Here is an 18,327-nt window from a genome sequence, read left to right on the forward strand (position 1 = left end):
GTAATTTGAAGTGGAAGTTTAACCTTGATAGACTAAATAATATCATTCATTTCTAATCTTTACTTGGAAAAAGGCATGATCTCTAAGGGCAGCTGAGACATGTAGGACATGCAGTCACAGTGAGAACAGTTGATCTTTGTTGAGGGTTCATATTCACAACACACCTGTCATTAACATATATTCTGAATTCTCAAGACCTGAGAAATCCTTACACTATTTTACAAAGATTTCTTTAATACAGTCTTGTGCCAGATGATCACATCTTAGAAGAAAACTTTATTTCCAATCAATATTAAATAATCTGGGAAAATGGGATATTTTTGAGGCTGTTGAGACGAATTCCTGACTCAGCTACCATAATTTAGCCATATCTTAATCAATATTATTCAGGATTATACTCTGACCAAATTTTGGAACTTGGTGAGAAAAACATTTCAATTTAAGTTTGATGAGAAAAATCTGTACATAATGTCCACACACAGATACAGAGCCCTGGATACCTTTTCTCTTTTTCTCCCTGGGCAGGTGTTTTTGTAGAACCTCATGTACTCACTGAAAAAACAAAGAAGATTTGGGATTCTTTGAAGGCTACCTGAGGAAAAACCAAAGTTCCTTCAGCAACTGTATTCATTCTCTGTATCCTTCCTCCTGACAGCCCAAATCAATCAACACCTGTCTGCAGAACGAGATGATGACTAGGTTTTAGAAGTTGTTAGCAACACCTGAGTTTTAGCCACAAATAAATTAACAAGTGAGTCTGTTAATGTATGTCTTGTACCCATACCTAAGTCCAGAGAACATAAGATATCGCTAATTTTCACAGTGTTTTAAAATTATTTTATTTTAAAAATCCATCTATGTAGACTATATCTACAACATTTCTTCACCCTTCCTATATTAAGCTTCCAAACACATAATCCAAACCCAGAAGAATACATTATTATAGGCTTATGTGTTTGTTAAATATGTGAAGTAAAATTATTGTCAGCTGAGGGACATTTTTGTAAAATTATCTTTGTACAAGGTTCCAAATTCTAGAAAAGAAATTCGAACTGCACACCCTTGAGCAGAGCATAGAATCAGAGAATCCTTTAGGTTGGAAAAGACCTTTAAGGTTATCCAGAGCCCAGTTGTTAACTCCAAGCACTGCCAGGGCCATCACCAGACTATGTTCCACAGTGCCACATCTTTTAAAGACCTCCACCATTCCTCTGGGCAGCCTGTTCCAATACGTAAAACCTCTTTCCATGAAGAAATTTTTTCCTAATCCCCAAACTAGACCTCATCTGGCAACACTTAAGACATTTCCCCTCATCCCATTACTTGTTACCTGGGAGAAGAGGCCAAACCCCACCTGGATACAGCCTCTTTTCAGGTGGTTGTAAACAGCAAAAAGGTCTAGCCTGAGCCTGTTTTACTCCAGGCTAAACAACCCACAGTTGCCTCAGATGCTTCTCATAAGGCCTGTGCTCCAGACTCTTCAGCAGCATAGAATGTTGCAAATTTACCATTAATTTTAACTGAATCTCATTGCACATTTCTAGTCAACGTTGGCATAAAATTGAAACAAAGTGTTGAAATGTCTGAGTTCCTCTTTCTGGGCAAGTCTCTGCCCTATGTATGGATGGGGATTCCATTTCCTTATATTATTGGAATGTGAATTTTTCTGAAGTTCATAGCGTCTCACAGTTCCTGTGTCTACTTTATAATGTTAGACATAGCATTCAACCTAATTTGGCAGTGGGAAACTAATTAACATGTAAGGAGACTTCAGCAGAGCAATCCTCAAAACTCAGTGATATATTTTAGAAGAGAAGAAAACCTTTCCACTTATTTTAATGACATGACCAGCCCTGAGAGCTTTCAAAATGCTAAAGCTTTGCTTCAGTACAGTTCAAAATATTTTATTTCAAGTTAAAAAAAAAGCCACCTTCTTGAGGTGGCCCCTCGATGTTATTATTGCTAACTGGAACTGAAAGTGAGCTACATTAAGGAAAATTTTGACCTGGTTGGAATGATAGCTTCCTTATTACCTCCCATGGATTCTAAATCAACTAATCTTTAGCATCTGCTGTAAACACGCACAAAGTCATCACAAAGACATTCAGCCATGCTTCACGAGCTGTAACACCTCCCCACATTCTCTGCAGAGCAGATCCATACAGCTCCAGTATTCCTAGCCCACAGTAACAGCAGGTGCTGCAAAGTTTCCACCCAGCCTGAGTGCCTTGTGAGAACCCTGGGCACTTGCAGGACCTCTATAATGTTCCTGGCATCTTGCCTTGACCTTCGATATTTTGAGTTGGTGGGATAGGAGACAAGCACAAAGTTGCATACCTATGCCTGAAGCTCAATCATTAAAAGCATATTTATCCATGTTTGTCCTAAATTTGTCCCAATGTTTTCCACCTGACAGAAAATCCCTTTATTTTATATCAATAATAGAGATGGGAGCTGATATTGTTTCCCAAACAGCCTGTCCTGTGCTCACAAGTTTTCTAATTACTCTCAAACATGTCCATATAAACTCAATGTTCTCTTATTTACTAAATCTTCGCATAGTCTCAAGTCATATTAAAATTGTGGAATTGTATTTTGTGTATTTTTATAGCTCTTCGAATCTGGATTTATTTGTCCCTTCTGTCCAGTTCATCTGATGCAAGGCCATATTGCTTTCATTCTGAAGAAAAGAAGCAATGGGACTCCCCTAACTTCTGGCTTGTTGTTCCTCTACACTAAACATAACACAGGCTTCCCATGAGTGTAGTTGTTTGTCTTCTTCAGTCATTTTTGTAAGCTTTTTATATACATTCAGCATATGTATAAAATTCTTTGAGTATTTCCTTCTTGGATTTTAAGAATACTTAAACTACTGTTACCTTCTCATTCCAGGAAACTTTTGAGCAATTGTGTAGTATTTCTTTAGTATTAATACAGCAGTTTCAACTCATAACTTTGCCAGTATAATGAAAAGACATAGACACGTCCTCTGCAGTAGAAGTGGATGGTCCTTTTTAAATTTTTAATAAAGCTTTCAAGAGTTCCTTAGTTATCCTGCCTACATGTTTGCAAGATCCTGCTGGCTGTTATATTCTAGTCTATTCGTCATCTAACCTTTTTTTCTTAATTTCCTTTTCTATTATACTAATAGAGTGCAGCTTCAGCTGTAATTATGTAAATGCTAATAAATAAAAAATGCATACTTTCACATCTATTGAAAATGAACACTTACTTTACAGTCAATATTTCAGCCTTACAGCTTACATTTACTATATTTTTATGGTCATGTAACTGATAATCTTTCATTCACTAACACAGTCCATGTTCCCAGAACTACAATACATTCACAATGCTATTAAACTCTCATGGTGGAAGACAAGAATAGACACAAGATTTATCTAATAAATTTGAATGAGTAATAATGAATAGCATTCACAATATGAAATAAAGGAAGGCCTCAAGGCATTGTACTATACTTCCTTTTTATCCTGATTAAATTTGTGGTTTTTTGGTTTGATGGGTTTGTTTGTTGGTTGGTTGGTTGGTTGATTTGTTTCTTTGGGGTTTTGTCTGTTTAAGACAGTGTTTTATTTAGACCTTAGACCAAGTGTGACATAGGAAGTGTGAAATAAACTGTATAGGATGATCCTAAAGAACTTACATACTTCACAGCCTCCTGTGCACTCCTCAGGACCTGAACAGGCAGAGTATTTCTCACAGGTAAGTAGAGAAAAGCTAAAGTGTCTTTAGGGCTTTTACATCACTGGAAACTGTGGCAGTAAGATATCAGTCTCATATACATCTGAGCCTGACCAACAGTCCAGATCTACAATTTATTTTATTCTTCTTGTTGAGAAGGGCAGGAGCAGTACTATTTTCTATGGGACATCTGTAAGATACGTGATGAAAGAGGGAACCATAAAATTTTCCTTGACCCCAAACAGGCAGGCATAGGTTAGGTGGTCTTCATTTCCAAATGTTCACAACATGAGAATCACTTTGGTATTTATTCTTCAGAGGGTGCTATTCCTAGTAAACCACTGCACAAACGGACATAGAAGACCATTAGACATCAAGGGCTTGCTAAAATCACCATTCCCATGATCAAGTATTGAAAATGTTGGTAACAAGTCTGCATGTATGAAAAAGTGTAAGATCTATTCTTCATGGAAGAATATTGTCGATTTGTATCACGCTCAGGGTATTTCTGTCCAGACATACTTCAATTCACATCACCTTTAGTCAGGAACTACTTTTTTCAGAAAGGAGTATAGATTAAAAAGAGTTAGAGTGCTGAAACATTTGCAGATTCATGCAGTGGAAATTTTGGCAGGGAACTTTTTCAGAATAAATTCTGATGATACCTTCAGAAACATGCAAGCCATGAAAATGGTATTTGTACAAGAGATCCACAGAAATTAATAGTCTATTTGTTTGGAAGTTCACATTATTCATATCTATGTTCAAAAAAAGTATTAATTAAATTCTGGTTATAAAATCACTGAAGAATGAAATAATTTACTTATTTCCTAATCTCCCCTCTTCATTGCCCTGACATTTAAACAAGTTGTAAAGGTAAAACAAAAGTTGTGTTTCTTCAACCAAAAGTAAATCAGAAAGGTACAAAATGTTAATAAGAGACGTAAAATATGTGCTTTTTCACATAAAATACATCCTCTTCTTTTTCAGCTGATGAGACACCACTACAGTTCTAGTTCTATTCAAAGCTATTGAAAATGCGCTCTTCAATCACTGTGGGAATAAAAGGTAATATTTCTATATTTAATGTGGCAGGAAACCTTGATTCTTTTAATTAAAATAATGAAAGGCATGAAAGAAGTGGAAAGATTGAAAGCTGAAACAGATAGTCCTGACTGTGGCTGAAAACAGGTGGATCTTTTCCAAAAGCAAATTCAGAGTTTTAGCAAATTTCATGCAGACAACATTCATTAAAGGCCTATGTAAATGCATCTGCTTTTTGAAGACTTATACAATTAGGAAAAGTGAAATTATTCTCTGCAAAAACCTTAAAAACAAAAAGGATTTTGATATTAGTAATAACAACAAAGGTTATTTCAAAGGAATTGACTGGAAATATTCAATGAGTTGGCAAATGTAAAAGAGTTTACAGTAAACACCAGAAGTGCAATAAAAATAAGACTAAGATAGGGAAAACTATGAATGTTATCTTCAAGAATTGGAGTGTAGAGAATGCATTCTGTGAAAGCTGAAAATATTAACTGAATTTTCATTCCCACTAACTTGAACCAGTTTTGTCTATGGGAGGGTGTGTTTCACTTGTCTATTCCTTAGAGACAATTGAAAAAAATGAAAGTTGTTTTTGTGAGAAAACAACTGAGGCAACTATAATATTGAAACATACCTTCAAAAATACACTGAAGTTTCTGAAGTTTGCAACGTGCTTCTACAACCTAAACTTTAAGACCAGGTGCTGTTTTCAGTGAAGTGCATGAAATGTGAAGATTTTAATACCTTCATTCCTCTGTCTGCAGAATACACAGCATATATCTGATTTAAAGTGTGTTAATGAGCTCATGATTAACTTATATTTACTTAAGCAAAGCACACCCCAAAAGAGAAAGGGCTTTGGTATTGTTTGCATTCAAAGAGGAGAGAGGAGAGGAGAGGAGAGGAGAGGAGAGGAGAGGAGAGGAGAGGAGAGGAGAGGAGAGGAGAGGAGGAGGAGAGGAGAGGAGAGGAGAGGAGAGGAGAGGAGAGGAGAGGAGAGGAGAGGAGAGGAGAGGGAGAGGAGAGGAGGAGGAGAGGAGAGGAGAGGAGAGGAGAGGAGAGGAGAGGAGAGGAGAGGAGAGGGAGGAGAGGAGAGGAGAGGAGAGGAGAGGAGAGGAGAGGAGGAGGAGAGGAGAGGAGAGGAGAGGAGAGGAGAGGAGAGGAGAGGAGAGGAGAGGAGAGGAGAGGAGAGGAGAGGAGAGGAGAGGAGAGGAGAGGAGAGGAGAGGAGAGGAGAGGAGAGGAGAGGAGAGGAGAGGAGAGGAGAGGAGCTCAATTTTTTAGCATACTTTATATATTTTCTTTGTTTTGATACCTAGTCTTGTGCAAAAGAAGAAACCTATTAGTGTTTTTTGAGTTGGTTGGTTGGTTGGTTGGTTGGTTGGTTGGTTGTGTTTTTTGGCAGATTGGAGATTGATTTCCATATTGCATAGCAAACTACAAGATGTTCACAAAGTAACTAGGAAAATTAGTAGACAGGGTGGGAAGAAAATCCAGAGAATTTTTTAAGGACTTATAAGCTATTACTCCACCATTTCTTTCTAATCTTTAACACAAGGACCTAATATTAATCATGACTCTTTTTTGTGTCTTGTGTGCCCAAAAGACCAGGATTTCAGGCTTCTGCAGAATATTTTGCAGACAGCATACAGGACAAGAGGAAAGGTCTCCCTTCCTAATTTTTGCTTAAACGTAGAAAAACAGGGAGATGTGGAATTAGCTAAACATCAGATTTCTGGGATAGAAAATAGACACATATTATAAGGTGTTTTTTGTTCTTAGTTAAATAGCTTCACCTGAGGAGCAGCTGCTTCCTCCAGTGGGACAAGACCGACACTGGAATTGCTCCAATGCAACCAATGTACATCTGCCTTCAAAAGAAGATGTAATTCATATCTGCCTACCTGGGCTTTTTCAGGGGAAGATGGAACATCTGGAAGTTAAAATCGCATTCACATTTGAGAAATGCCAAGAATATATAAACAACTTGATGAAAGAACAGAGGGGAAAGTGGCAGTCTGCAGATACAAGGAACCAATGATTACAACTTCATGATATTTGCAAATAAATATTCTGCATTCACAGCTCTGAGTGTCTCAGTACCATGGAAAGAACAATGGAGAGGTATAGTCGAAATTTTATATAAAGTTTACAGTATCTAAGACAAATTTCTGCTGTGCTGAAAAACTATTTCATAATATGAAGGTTTCTGATATTTGAAAATAAACTCAAAAGCACTTTAACTACAAGGACTAAGAAGTACTGTCCTTCTTGTTCTGGTTGAAGTATCACTTCCTTAATAGACAGGATGATTAATGGCAGTACAAAAGGGGGGAAAAGTGAGGCATGAAGGTGGGTTGGAGTGGTGTGTGCCTGTGGGGAGCACTGGCTCAGCTGCCCACTTTCCAGAACCTGGGAACATGGGACCACTGCAGCCATTGAGCACTGAAGGAGAGGCATCCCTGCAAATGGCTCTGGCAGGGAGTAGTGAGGAATCTCAAAGGTCCTGAAGCCTACCAGATGTGGCCATCTCCAGGAGAATGGAGAGTACAGTAATCACTTTTCTCCTTCTTTGTGTTTTTCATGTAACCCAGTCATCCAGTGGAAAATGTAAAGCATAATTTATATATTAGAACAACACACGGAAACACTTAAAATTTAATCAAAGAATCACAAGATCACTTAGGGTTAAGATCTCTGAGACCATCGAGTTCAAACTTTGACTGCTCCCCACCTTGCCAACTAGATCATGGCACTGGTTGCCAAGTCCAGTTGCTTCTTCAGCACCTCCAGGGATAGACTCCTCCCTGGGCAGTCCATTCCAATCTTTTCCAGGGAGAAATTCTCTTGAAGTCCAGCCTGTACCTCCCCTGGTGCAGCTAGGGGCTTTGTCCTCTTATCCTTTCACTTGTTGCCTCGGAGAAGAGGCTGAACCCCATCTCACTGCAATCTCCTTTCAGGAAGAGAGAGGAAAGGTCTCCCCAAAGCTTCCTTTTCCTGAGGCAAGGGAGCGTGCTTTTGGAGAGTTGTGTCACTTTGCTAGCACATTGAAGCTTAAAATTATTACCAAAAATATTTTATTGTGCAAAATATTAAAGAAATAAAAAAACTTTAAATTATTTTAGTATTCTAGTAAAGAGACTGTTTCCAGCTGCAGGAAGTAAAGTCATCAGAGCAAAGTAGCTGTGACCTAAGCACTACTACAGGGAAAAAAAATTAAATCTAGTACCACTTTATACTCCTGACAGCCTCACAGATATTTCTGATCTGCACTTAGAATGGCACACTGAAGAGTGGTTAGCAACAAAAAAAGCAAAAGTTTTACTACTGACTAACTTTCCCTTTTATGAAACAGCCCTTAACATTCAGAGTGTGAAATACATTTGCCTATCCTGATTGATGGCAAATATACACTTAAAAGGAATTTTCTAATAAATAGTTTTTAAGACAAAATCCTAGTTCTTATCCCTGTTTTCTCTATATTTAAAATTATCTTAATTCATTAACTCTGGCAAAATTGCTGATTCCCCTTCCCAATGCACTAATATCTGCATATGCACACTTTAACTCACATTTAATTGTAATTTTAAGTGTATGCTGAAACCTCATCAATATTTGTAGCTAACCTTGCCAAGATTTCCCAAAATTGCATTCTCATATAACTGTAGCTATTTTCTACATAATTTCCAAAGTTCCTTTCTTTCCAGAGTATCAGTGACCTAGCAAAGTTTCCCTTGTGAATATTCTTACATGAGTTCTATATAAAGTAAACAACAAATCACTGGACATTTCTGGTTCAGTAGGAACTTGCAGGCCAAGTACAATCAAATTGTATTGCAAAATCTATGGATATCTCCCTAGTGATAAGTGAAAGGAATAGGCATGGAGCTGTGTCTCTGAGCAGAGGGACACACTGCACTAATTTCTGGAAGGGGAAGAAAGAGAAAGTTGGGACAATTTTCACTTCTACTCATCTGGAAATTCATCACTTCATCTGGTTTGCTAACAGCAGAGGAACATTACATTCTCCAGAGTATTTCACACAGCTTCTATGTAATCAACACAAAATCACAATGTTAGAACAAGAGATGCATTTTAGGATAAATGTATCTCATATCAATTAATTCTGCTTGGGCATCTGATAATGGGGCATTTTTTTTTCTTGCCAGTATTTAGTTTTAAGTTGACATGACTTTCACTAAAGTAAAAACTTTAACAAACATTTACAGATTAAAAAAATGTTTTTGTGCCCTTTCATTTTTGAATCAGCAAAAACTTCTGTTCTCAGAATTCATTTTCTACTACAAAATACCATCTTCATCAACTTGATCAGTTAAGAGATAAATTTAGTGCAAACTAGTAGTGGTTCTGCTCCAACTCATAGGATGCAATCAGCCATCTAATCATGAAGATGTCCCAGATAGGTAGGGTTCACATTCAACCTCTACCACAGTTTTTTTGCTATGATACTGTTATTCTAACACTCCTAGTAAAGAATAAAAAAGCAAACAACCAAAAAAACCCCAACAAACCACATCAACAGTAAATATATAAAAGGGTGAGTCTAACTTTGGACTCCCTCCTGTAAAATGCTCACGTTTTCTACTCCTGTTCTGAATGGCGATACAAAAACTTCTAGGAAAGAGAGAATTTTAATCTTTTCCTTAGAAAAAGCCATTGAAATTATACTAAATTTATGTTGCAGTTACAGTTTACATATTGAGATTACAAGCTATTCCATATATCTAACCTGAACTGTACCATATACATGGGTTATCACCTCTTCGGGGTGTTAAGGTGTATCCTACACCAGATGTGTCCATGTACAAATACAGATGACTTCAAAAAGTGTTGCATGGATAGACCTGAAGTCAGAATTAAGATCCTACCTCTATAGGATAAAAAGGTCAATGCAAAATAAGGACCTTAACATTTGAATACATGTATTGTTATACCTCTAAAACAGTAAAATAGTTAGCAGAAAACTATATTTATGGTAATTGTGTCAATTGTGAATAGCCTCTCAGAAAAGATTAAAACAAGATTTAGCCCTTCCTGATATGCATAGAGAACCACAACTTAAACCTACATAATGGAATATAGGAAAAAATTGAGTTCATTTACATACCAAAGGAGGCTACAAAGGCTTAGATTCATTGTACCTCTGACAATTCGACTCCAGGCAAAGGTACAGAGATACTTTTGAAGTTGTGAGAACATAAGCACGTACGGGGAGTAGCAGGTCTTTACTCATTACATATTTGTAAAGGATTTTTTAAAAGTATCTTTGAAGATAGAAAGAGGAGACTTCTCCAGAGAGAGTTTTTCTGTGCCTGGCATTTAATATTTTCCTTTCTTATGGTAAATGCCTTTGCATGGCACCAAGCAGAACTTCTAGACCAGATGCAAGATCATACTGTGCTCTCATACTTAATCTGAAAGAAGGTCAAATCTGCCCCTGGACTCAAGTGAGGTTTATTCAAGACTTAAAGCCACAGATTTTTCATTCTGATTTGTAAGGAAAAAGCATTGGCTATGATTTTGAGCAATTGAATTGATTTGAGTGAAAGTATAACATAGGTAAGTTTTAGCATATGGACAATTTGGGAATAAAAAAAAATTTAAAAATTAAAAATCAGTTCCTCCTATGGATTTTTTCTATTTAGCCTCCTCTACATTGCATGACCTGTTTTGTTAGCTCATCTCTTTTTCTCAAAGTGTAATGAGTCTAAAGAATAATGTAGCTGCTAACAGTGTGCTTTATGATGTTCTTCCTCTTATGTTTTGCATTCAGAGGAGAGGAACAAAAAAAAGCATTGGAGGCTATGAGGAAAAGGACAGAAGATGGGACAGAACAAGATCTGTCACCTGGTATTTCTGCTACCTATTGGTGTCACTATCTCTTCCATTAGTCAAAGATTTGCTAGCCATGTACTTGCTTCACAATTCCCAAAATAGACTTTCTTACATAAATCAACTGTGCTGTAGGCACATATTAGTTAAAAAAACAGAAGCTAGATCTTGCTGGTCCCTTTTGACCACATGCAACTTAAACATCCTCCTACCCAGGAATCTAAAGTCTGAATGGTCTGTTCCAATGCACTAAAGGAAGACATACTATATGAAGGTACAGGGATAAATAATATCTAAAGTTGACAAGAGAACATGACAGTGGGATCATATGGATTATAAGCACAATTGGTTGTCCACAGCTTTAAGTTAAGTGTTTAGATGCACTGACTTTATATCTTACTTATTTTGCCTACCTGCTTCATGTACTATATGACTAGTTGATCTGTCAATGTAAAGCAGCAAGGATAGGAAGTCTGCCTGTCTGCAAGTTCGCTTTGCCAAATCTTTGGTTTGGTTTTAAATCAGTAAAAAACTGTGTTCCTCTTTTAAACCTCTCTGAATATATTTCAATATTACTGTTCAACAATCCTCCTTTATAAGACCCACTAAAAAAGAGGTTGCAGTGGGGGAATATAGGGAGGGAGTATAATTGTTGATGCTTTTTGAATCATAAACTAAAGTTTTCTATAAACCTCATTTTTAAAAAGGTCCTTTCAAGTTAAAAATGAATTTAAGAAAACCCTGTGCTAAGGACCACACTTTCACAACACTACAATTTTTTATTACTATTTATAGGAATCACATTTATTTGCAAGAAAAAAAAAAAGCTATGATAAAGCCATTACAGTTTTGAAGAGTTAAAGAAATCACTGGATTGTTGGAAACCACTGGCTGAGCAGATACAGTCAAATTAAGGCAGCCTTTTTTTGAGAGTATAGCTAGTCTGCAAATTCAAAGAATGTATTCCTAATTTCAATTTATTTTACTATTTGAAATAAATTTTTATCTTATTTCTATCAAGGACTAATAAGGATTTTTTTTTTTTTTTTTAAGTAGGAAATATTTTTTTCTTTCCCTAACATTTGAAATAACATTACATGAAAAAAATTAGCTCTATCAGTTATATATTCTTGTAGGATGCAGTGGCAAGGACCTAAATTAGAAATAGCACTATATTTGTTTAATAAATCATTTAACTTATCAAAACAAGTTATATTTAAAATAGACTTTTTCTATTTAACCTGTGTGTAAATGTACACATATAAACAATTCTTAAATGCTGGGTTTGAACCATTTTAATTGAATTACAATTCCCATCCTAATGAAGCTTGACAGAAACCACAAGTAAAAACTAAACCATTATCTAGCAAAAGAGAAATGCACCATTTACCATCCTCCAGCTTTAAACCCCCACCCCAAAAAAACAAAATGTAAAAACTAAGAATATGGACCAATTACTCACAAAATATAGAATTTTTTACTAGGCAGATATTTAGGTTATCTTTCTATCGAAAAGGCACAAATTTAGTGAGAAGGGCTGAATTCAGTTGCCATATTAGTCTCTTTTGGGAAAAAGAATGATAGATGACATATGTAAAACACTTGAAAATTGCTAATTTGAAATCCAGGTTTCTTGTTTGTTGATTTAAATCATAATTAAAATTGATGATCTAAAAGTCTCTTCAATCGTTTGGATTTAAAGTAATTCGCCCTCTACTACTGTAATATGGTTTAGCTGGTAAAATGAATAGTTTGCTCTACTTCAATCTTTTTTAAACAGAGAGAAAGCAGTTAACTGTTGACATCAGAAAGGAAAAAGTTTTTCATTTCTGTAAATAGATGACCTGCTTCAAATAGGGTAACTCTGGTGTGTTTCTCTTTTTTCAGTACACCCTGAACTGAAGCCAGACCTGTATTATGAAATGCTTTAAAGTAAAACAGTTTCTGCTTTCCAGAACTGAGCAGTGAGAACAGACTGAATCTACCTCTTACTCAGTATTTATATTGTAGGCAATGGGTGAAAGTACTCAAAATATTTCTAGACTAGATTTCTTTTCAAGGTTTAGGTCTCTAAAACTGTAGATTAGGACTTCTGAGAATGCAAGTAGTTGCACAGACTTCAGTTTTAAGCTGATGGTAACTGATCTTCCCAATAACTTGAAAACACTAGTAGGATTTTAAAAACATTTCTGGTCATATAAGAAACATTAAAATATGATCCAAACACTTAAGATCACAAGGTTCTTTTGAAAAAAAAAACTGAATAAATATTCAGACCTACAGTCCAACTGTTTGCCCACAAGTAAACAGGAGCTAAGTGTGCACACACACTTTTAGCCTGACGTGTACTAACACCCTCTGGTTTGTAAGTTTCCAGTCTTTCTGCTGTCCAGAGCTAAGCTCCTGACTCCCTAAGGGGCTATCTAAGGTAATGGATTATATGTAAATATTGCCTTGTAGCAACTGAAGGCACATAAATATGGTATTGGCTTTGAGTAGCATTATCCACAAATTCTAAATCCTGAAAGTCAAGCTGACCAATTTGGCTTCAATAGGCTGTGAGAAAACACCAAGTCTGAAGCCAAACTAGCCAGCATGGTTGTACAGGCCCACAGTCAAGGGGGAATATAATTTTAAAGGAATTTCAGAAAGACTTTGGAGCTTCTTTTCCTCAGAAAGTCTTTTTTACAGGCAGACCTGGGGTCTCTGACTTTTTTTTTCACTTTGTGTAATTAGGCTGTTGATTTTCCTGGTGGTTCTGAACAAGAACAGACAGATTCCTTCAAAAAATGATAACTAAAATTGTTGTATTTTCCTTACCCTGCTGTAATAGGTATACTATCTTATTCCTCATCAACATTGAAAGGCAGAAAAAGATGTCTTTTCATTTTGAAAATTTTCTAGATGCAATTAGATTCCACAGAAACATCCTAGCTCCGAGCGTAAACAGCAGTCTAACTGAAGGGTAGGAAACACCTCTAATGCCTATAGCCATCAAAATGAATAATCTAATCCAATTTATTCATCTAGGCCCTGTTGCAGTCAGCACAAGTGGCACCTCTAGCAGCAACTCATGAATTACCATGAGAAGTAGCTATCTGCCTCTTGCATCTAGTGTGCCTTCATTAAACATTTTGCCAATTGAATACCTGTTAGCTTCTGACCATCACACTTGTGAAATAATTGGGTTTTTCCTTCTAGCTCTTGTGTGTAATTTCTCATACATTAGTCGTTTCATGTCTGTTAATCTTCAAGCATACACATCTTTTTGCCTTTTGAAATGGTTTAAATCTCATAGTTATCCCATAGCCTGAGAAAAGGGCTGAAAAGCAGAAGCTAATTTTGATTTTGTCAGTGACAAGCTGTGTGTAGCCTTGGGGCTAGCCTGTCTCCTTGCAGCCTGCTCCCAGACAGGGGAAATGTGTAGCTGCATAGCTCTCAGCAGCAAAATAAGGACCAAACTGTGACTCATTGTCACATATCTATTTGACTCCTGCTTCTCTCTTGCTCCACTGGGGAAATAAGTTGTGGCAGACAAACAGCTGGCACAGAAACCTTGTCTTTCTCCTCTCCTCACCTCCCTGGATTAGATCAATGCACTGTCTCCAGAGCATTGCAGCAAGCAGAGCTGGGTCTCTGTTCATTCTTTGTGTGGGAGGATAAAGTGTCAGGGGATGGCCACCAACCTTGCACCGTGACCTGCAGGAGACTGGCTAGAAAGGACAGCTATAGGGCTGGTGCTGGAGCTGCTGTGCACATACAGATTAAGCTGTACATTGGCAGGAGCCTTTTCTCAGAGGTGTCAACCTTTTTCTGCTCAGTGGTGGCAGCTCCATCCACATCTGCCACGGAGGCCAGTCCAATCCCTGTGTTCGTAGCCACAGTGGAGTAGCAGAGTTAGAGACCCATGGCTGTTCAAAGTCTTAAGTGGACCACAGTAAAGATCCTGACTGCTGCAAGAATATTCAGTAACTGTTTAAATGTAATAATAACAAGAGCAATAATTAGTATTCATTATAATAATATGACTAATACTAATATTAATATTAGATCCTGAGAGTATAGCAAAAATAGACTACTTAGTCTCTGTACTCAGTCTTTGTACTTTTTTTAATACAATTTTAAGGACTTCCATTTTTTAACAGTACATTTCTGTGATCGCTATGACATGTAATATGAGAATGCTGAAGATAATCCTTTGGAATCTTCTAAATACTTGACAGCTAGAGACATAGGTCCTGCCAACTTTCTAAGGACATTTATGAATTGCTGTCTTCAGGGATCTCATTTTGTCTTTCACAGTGTACATTTCACCAGTATTTCCACAACTAACAATTTGTAGCTGTGTGAAAGAATAAGTAGGACGTGAGTCTTGGGGCAAGTAGACAGTGCAGGGTAATTTCTTATTGGCTACATATTTAAGTAACCTAATCTCACAGTCATTATCATGATGTTGACCTGAAAGAGCTCCCCATTGTCCCTGTGCATCTCTGAATGGATCATAGTCCTGATACAGACAGTCAGAAGGAGAAGCTGAGATGTGCACCAGCACACCCTGCCATGCCAGGACCATCTCTCTGATCCTGCAACCACCCTGGTTGTGGCAGTGCATCCCTGCTGTGCCCTGCTCCCTGGTGTGTCAGCATGGCACCCCAAAAGGCAAGGAGAGCCTGGCTCTGTGACTGACAGTGATAAAAAAAGAGTTATAAATACCTATTGCAAGGTGCAAGACATTTAGGCCTAGCAAAGTAATGAGGACCCCAGAAAATCATGGGCTGGGAGGCATTATGGAAAACAAAATTAATTGTGTGAAGTAGTTGAATATATTTTTGTTTATCCAAAATATATGTTGCTGAAGTTTAAATAGAAACTTTCGGACTGTGAGTGCCGTACAAGCCCCAGAGGAAAAGAAACTGCAGTGAAACATTAGCTCCAGGCTGAATTCTTACTTTTTGCCATAAATAAAATTTCCATCTTGTGGATACAGTGTTTAAAAAACAGTCAGTCACTACAAGTGCATTCCAAGTACATGAAAACAAAATAAAACTAAGAAAAACCTAACTAAACTAAACTAATTGTACAGTTTATTTCCCTGTCATGTGGAAGGTCAGTGTACTGGGGAGCTGATGCTCCTTATCATCTAAGTTTATGTTTTGTACACAAAGCCCCACAAAAGACACACACACAGTTACAGCTGTGAAAACACTCCTGTAAAAACACCATAAAAAAGAAAATAAAAATGTTTTCAGACTCTCTTTTCTTTCATTCTATGATCTTTTGTTTCATACTAGAGTAGAATTTTCTTCCTTTAATAGGCTAAATGACTGAAAAATCAGACTGGTTGGAAAGTCTTATATTTTTTGCCATTAATTTTGGACCAAAAATCTCACTAATTTGGTTATTTCATAGATTTGCCTTATAACAGCAGAAAATAATCAATGTTTCCAACAAACCTAGTTAAGAATATTTGAATAAACCAGTGTTAGTATTTGGGTTAGGGCTGTCAGTCTGAGCCACCTGTTTTGGCAGTATTTGCAGCCAGAAGTAAATTATAGATCAGTCCAACTGCTGATTAAAAAATCACATTGCCTCCCTGCTGTGGCTAACCAGACATCAAGCAAGCATTGTGCTACTTGACACAGTCCTAACATCAGCCCTTAAGGAGGAAGGGGATCACTTTCTAATAGCACTTAATGTTACAGGTATGAACAATAAAAAATGGAAAATTAGAGCTATATCTTTCAAGCACTGAAACATAAAATTTGAGGAAAAAAACCAAAAATCACTCTCAAAAGACTCTTTAAAAGCTTTTTTTTTTTTTTCTTTTGTCATTATTAAATGTTTGTCACTATTAAATTCGAATAAACAGTGGAAAAAAAATGGAGTGAAATTCAACCAAAATATTCAGTATTAAAGAGATCTGTATTTTAAATCTATCCCCCCTCTGACTTCAATTGATAAAATATTGTTGTGCATCTAAAATGTTATTTAAATATGAATAGTCAGGAAATATTAAAGTACATGAAACATTATTGGTTAATACAATTGCCTTTAATTTTTACAGGCTGACATCTCATATTTATTTCAGCACAATTTTCACTGACTCTCTTAGAAGTCTACCTAAATAAGGATACAGAGGGATTTTTACCTCTTACCCTTCAGTAACTTCAAGTAGAGTTCACAAATACTTTGTGCTCCCTATGGAAAAATCAGGGCCAAAATAATAAGTTATTCTGACTCTGGCAAATCTCTAATTATAAGGGGCTACCAAAACTTTTTCTGAGCAAAGACTTGAGAATAGAACACCCTGAACTTCATATATTCGCTGTTTGTATCTCTCTAATGGACTTGCCTAAATAATGGTGTTCTGTAAATGAAATCAGGGTTGTTTTTAGATGTGTACAGAAAACTAACTTTACTAACTGGTAAAAACTTGAGCTATAGAAGTGAAAAAATAAAATAAAACAAAAAAACAAAAACCAAATCAAACTAAAATAATAGCAAAGAAAAGTAAAAAGGTATCCAGAAAACAAAATTAAATGATCCTGGAGTAAAAATATTATTTGCTAAGAACAACAAATAGTTTTGACATGCCATTCAATTATACTATTAAAGCACATATCATTTTTTGTTAATTATATTTGAAAATAGTTACTGTACCTTCTGCTGTTATCTCGGCCATGATGGTAAGAGATACTCTGTTTAAAAGGTCAAGATTTACTGTGGCAGCTGAGATAATACTTCTGGGTTGCTGAGTCTCGCAGGAGCTGCAGAATGAGGAGGAGGGAGGTCCTCTGCTTTTTCTAATTGTGTTCCTTCTTCTTTTATGCTCCCTGAAATGTCTGTTTCCTCTGCAGAATCCTGGCCTCCCAGAACAACCCAAGGCCTTCCAGAGGCAACACTTAAAGCTCAGTCTAAAGTATCAGCTTCTAACAAAAATAGCCATGCCTCAGAGTGAGCCTCAGCACGTTTTTCTAATATCCTCAGAACTATTCACACCACAAATAAAATGTCTAAAAACACAGCTCTGAACAGGACAGGAATGCATGGAGAGGCAACAAAAAATCAAAAGAACTGGGAAAGAACTGCTCAATGCTCCTACAGCCTTGCTAGCATAATTGCAGTTCTTTGGGGGTATGTCAGGAAACATGAAATATAGAGTTCAAAGTAACCTTATCCATCCCAGTACAACTTTATTCTTAGCACACTCAGTGCTTAGCACATTCTTCCTGGCCTTATAAGGCTTGGGGAGGGTCCTATGAAGCTCACCGCTGACTAAGGGGGAGGGTAAATTTAGGTGATTTTCTCCACTTTGACTCTTAGTTGCAGATCAGGAGACAATTAAGACACTAATTTAAACCAATGAAGTTGGATATTTTTGGTCCTTTTGTGATTTGCTGCAATTATTACATATACCTGTGAAGTTCATCTAAGTAACACAGAATACTGTAAAAAAAATTTAAATAACTATGTTTTGTATAGTCTAGGTAGATCAGATTTGTTTTTCTGGGTCTGATTCATGGAAATATTCAAGTAGCTCAAAAAATCTGTGATTTTTGAAAAGATTTTATAAAACTGAAAGCAAGTAGATACTTAAAAGCATTTTAAGAGAGTAAAATATTAGCAATTCAAATAAGAATAATTATTTTAAAACTGGAGCAATCTTTTCCTTGCACTGCTTTCAATTTCAGAGCTGTAAAATTATGTATGTGGTCAACAGCTTGAA

At 36.6% G+C, this 18,327-nt stretch overlaps 1 protein-coding gene across 1 annotated transcript in view; it reads right to left on the minus strand.

The window, feature by feature from the left end:
* The window catches only part of TRDN (triadin), a 213,068-nt gene extending 195,289 nt beyond the window's left edge, over nt 1–17,779 (minus strand). Inside the window, exon 1 of the mRNA XM_079298923.1 lies at nt 17,262–17,779. Within this exon, the coding sequence (XP_079155049.1) occupies nt 17,262–17,283 (22 nt within the window). The 5' untranslated portion in view covers nt 17,284–17,779. The remainder of the gene's footprint in view (nt 1–17,261) is intronic.
* Between the last annotated feature and the right edge of the window lie 548 nt (nt 17,780–18,327).

This window comes from Erithacus rubecula (assembly GCF_903797595.1).
Source record: "Erithacus rubecula genome assembly, chromosome: 2".
In the NCBI taxonomy this organism is placed as follows: Eukaryota; Metazoa; Chordata; class Aves; order Passeriformes; family Muscicapidae; genus Erithacus; species Erithacus rubecula.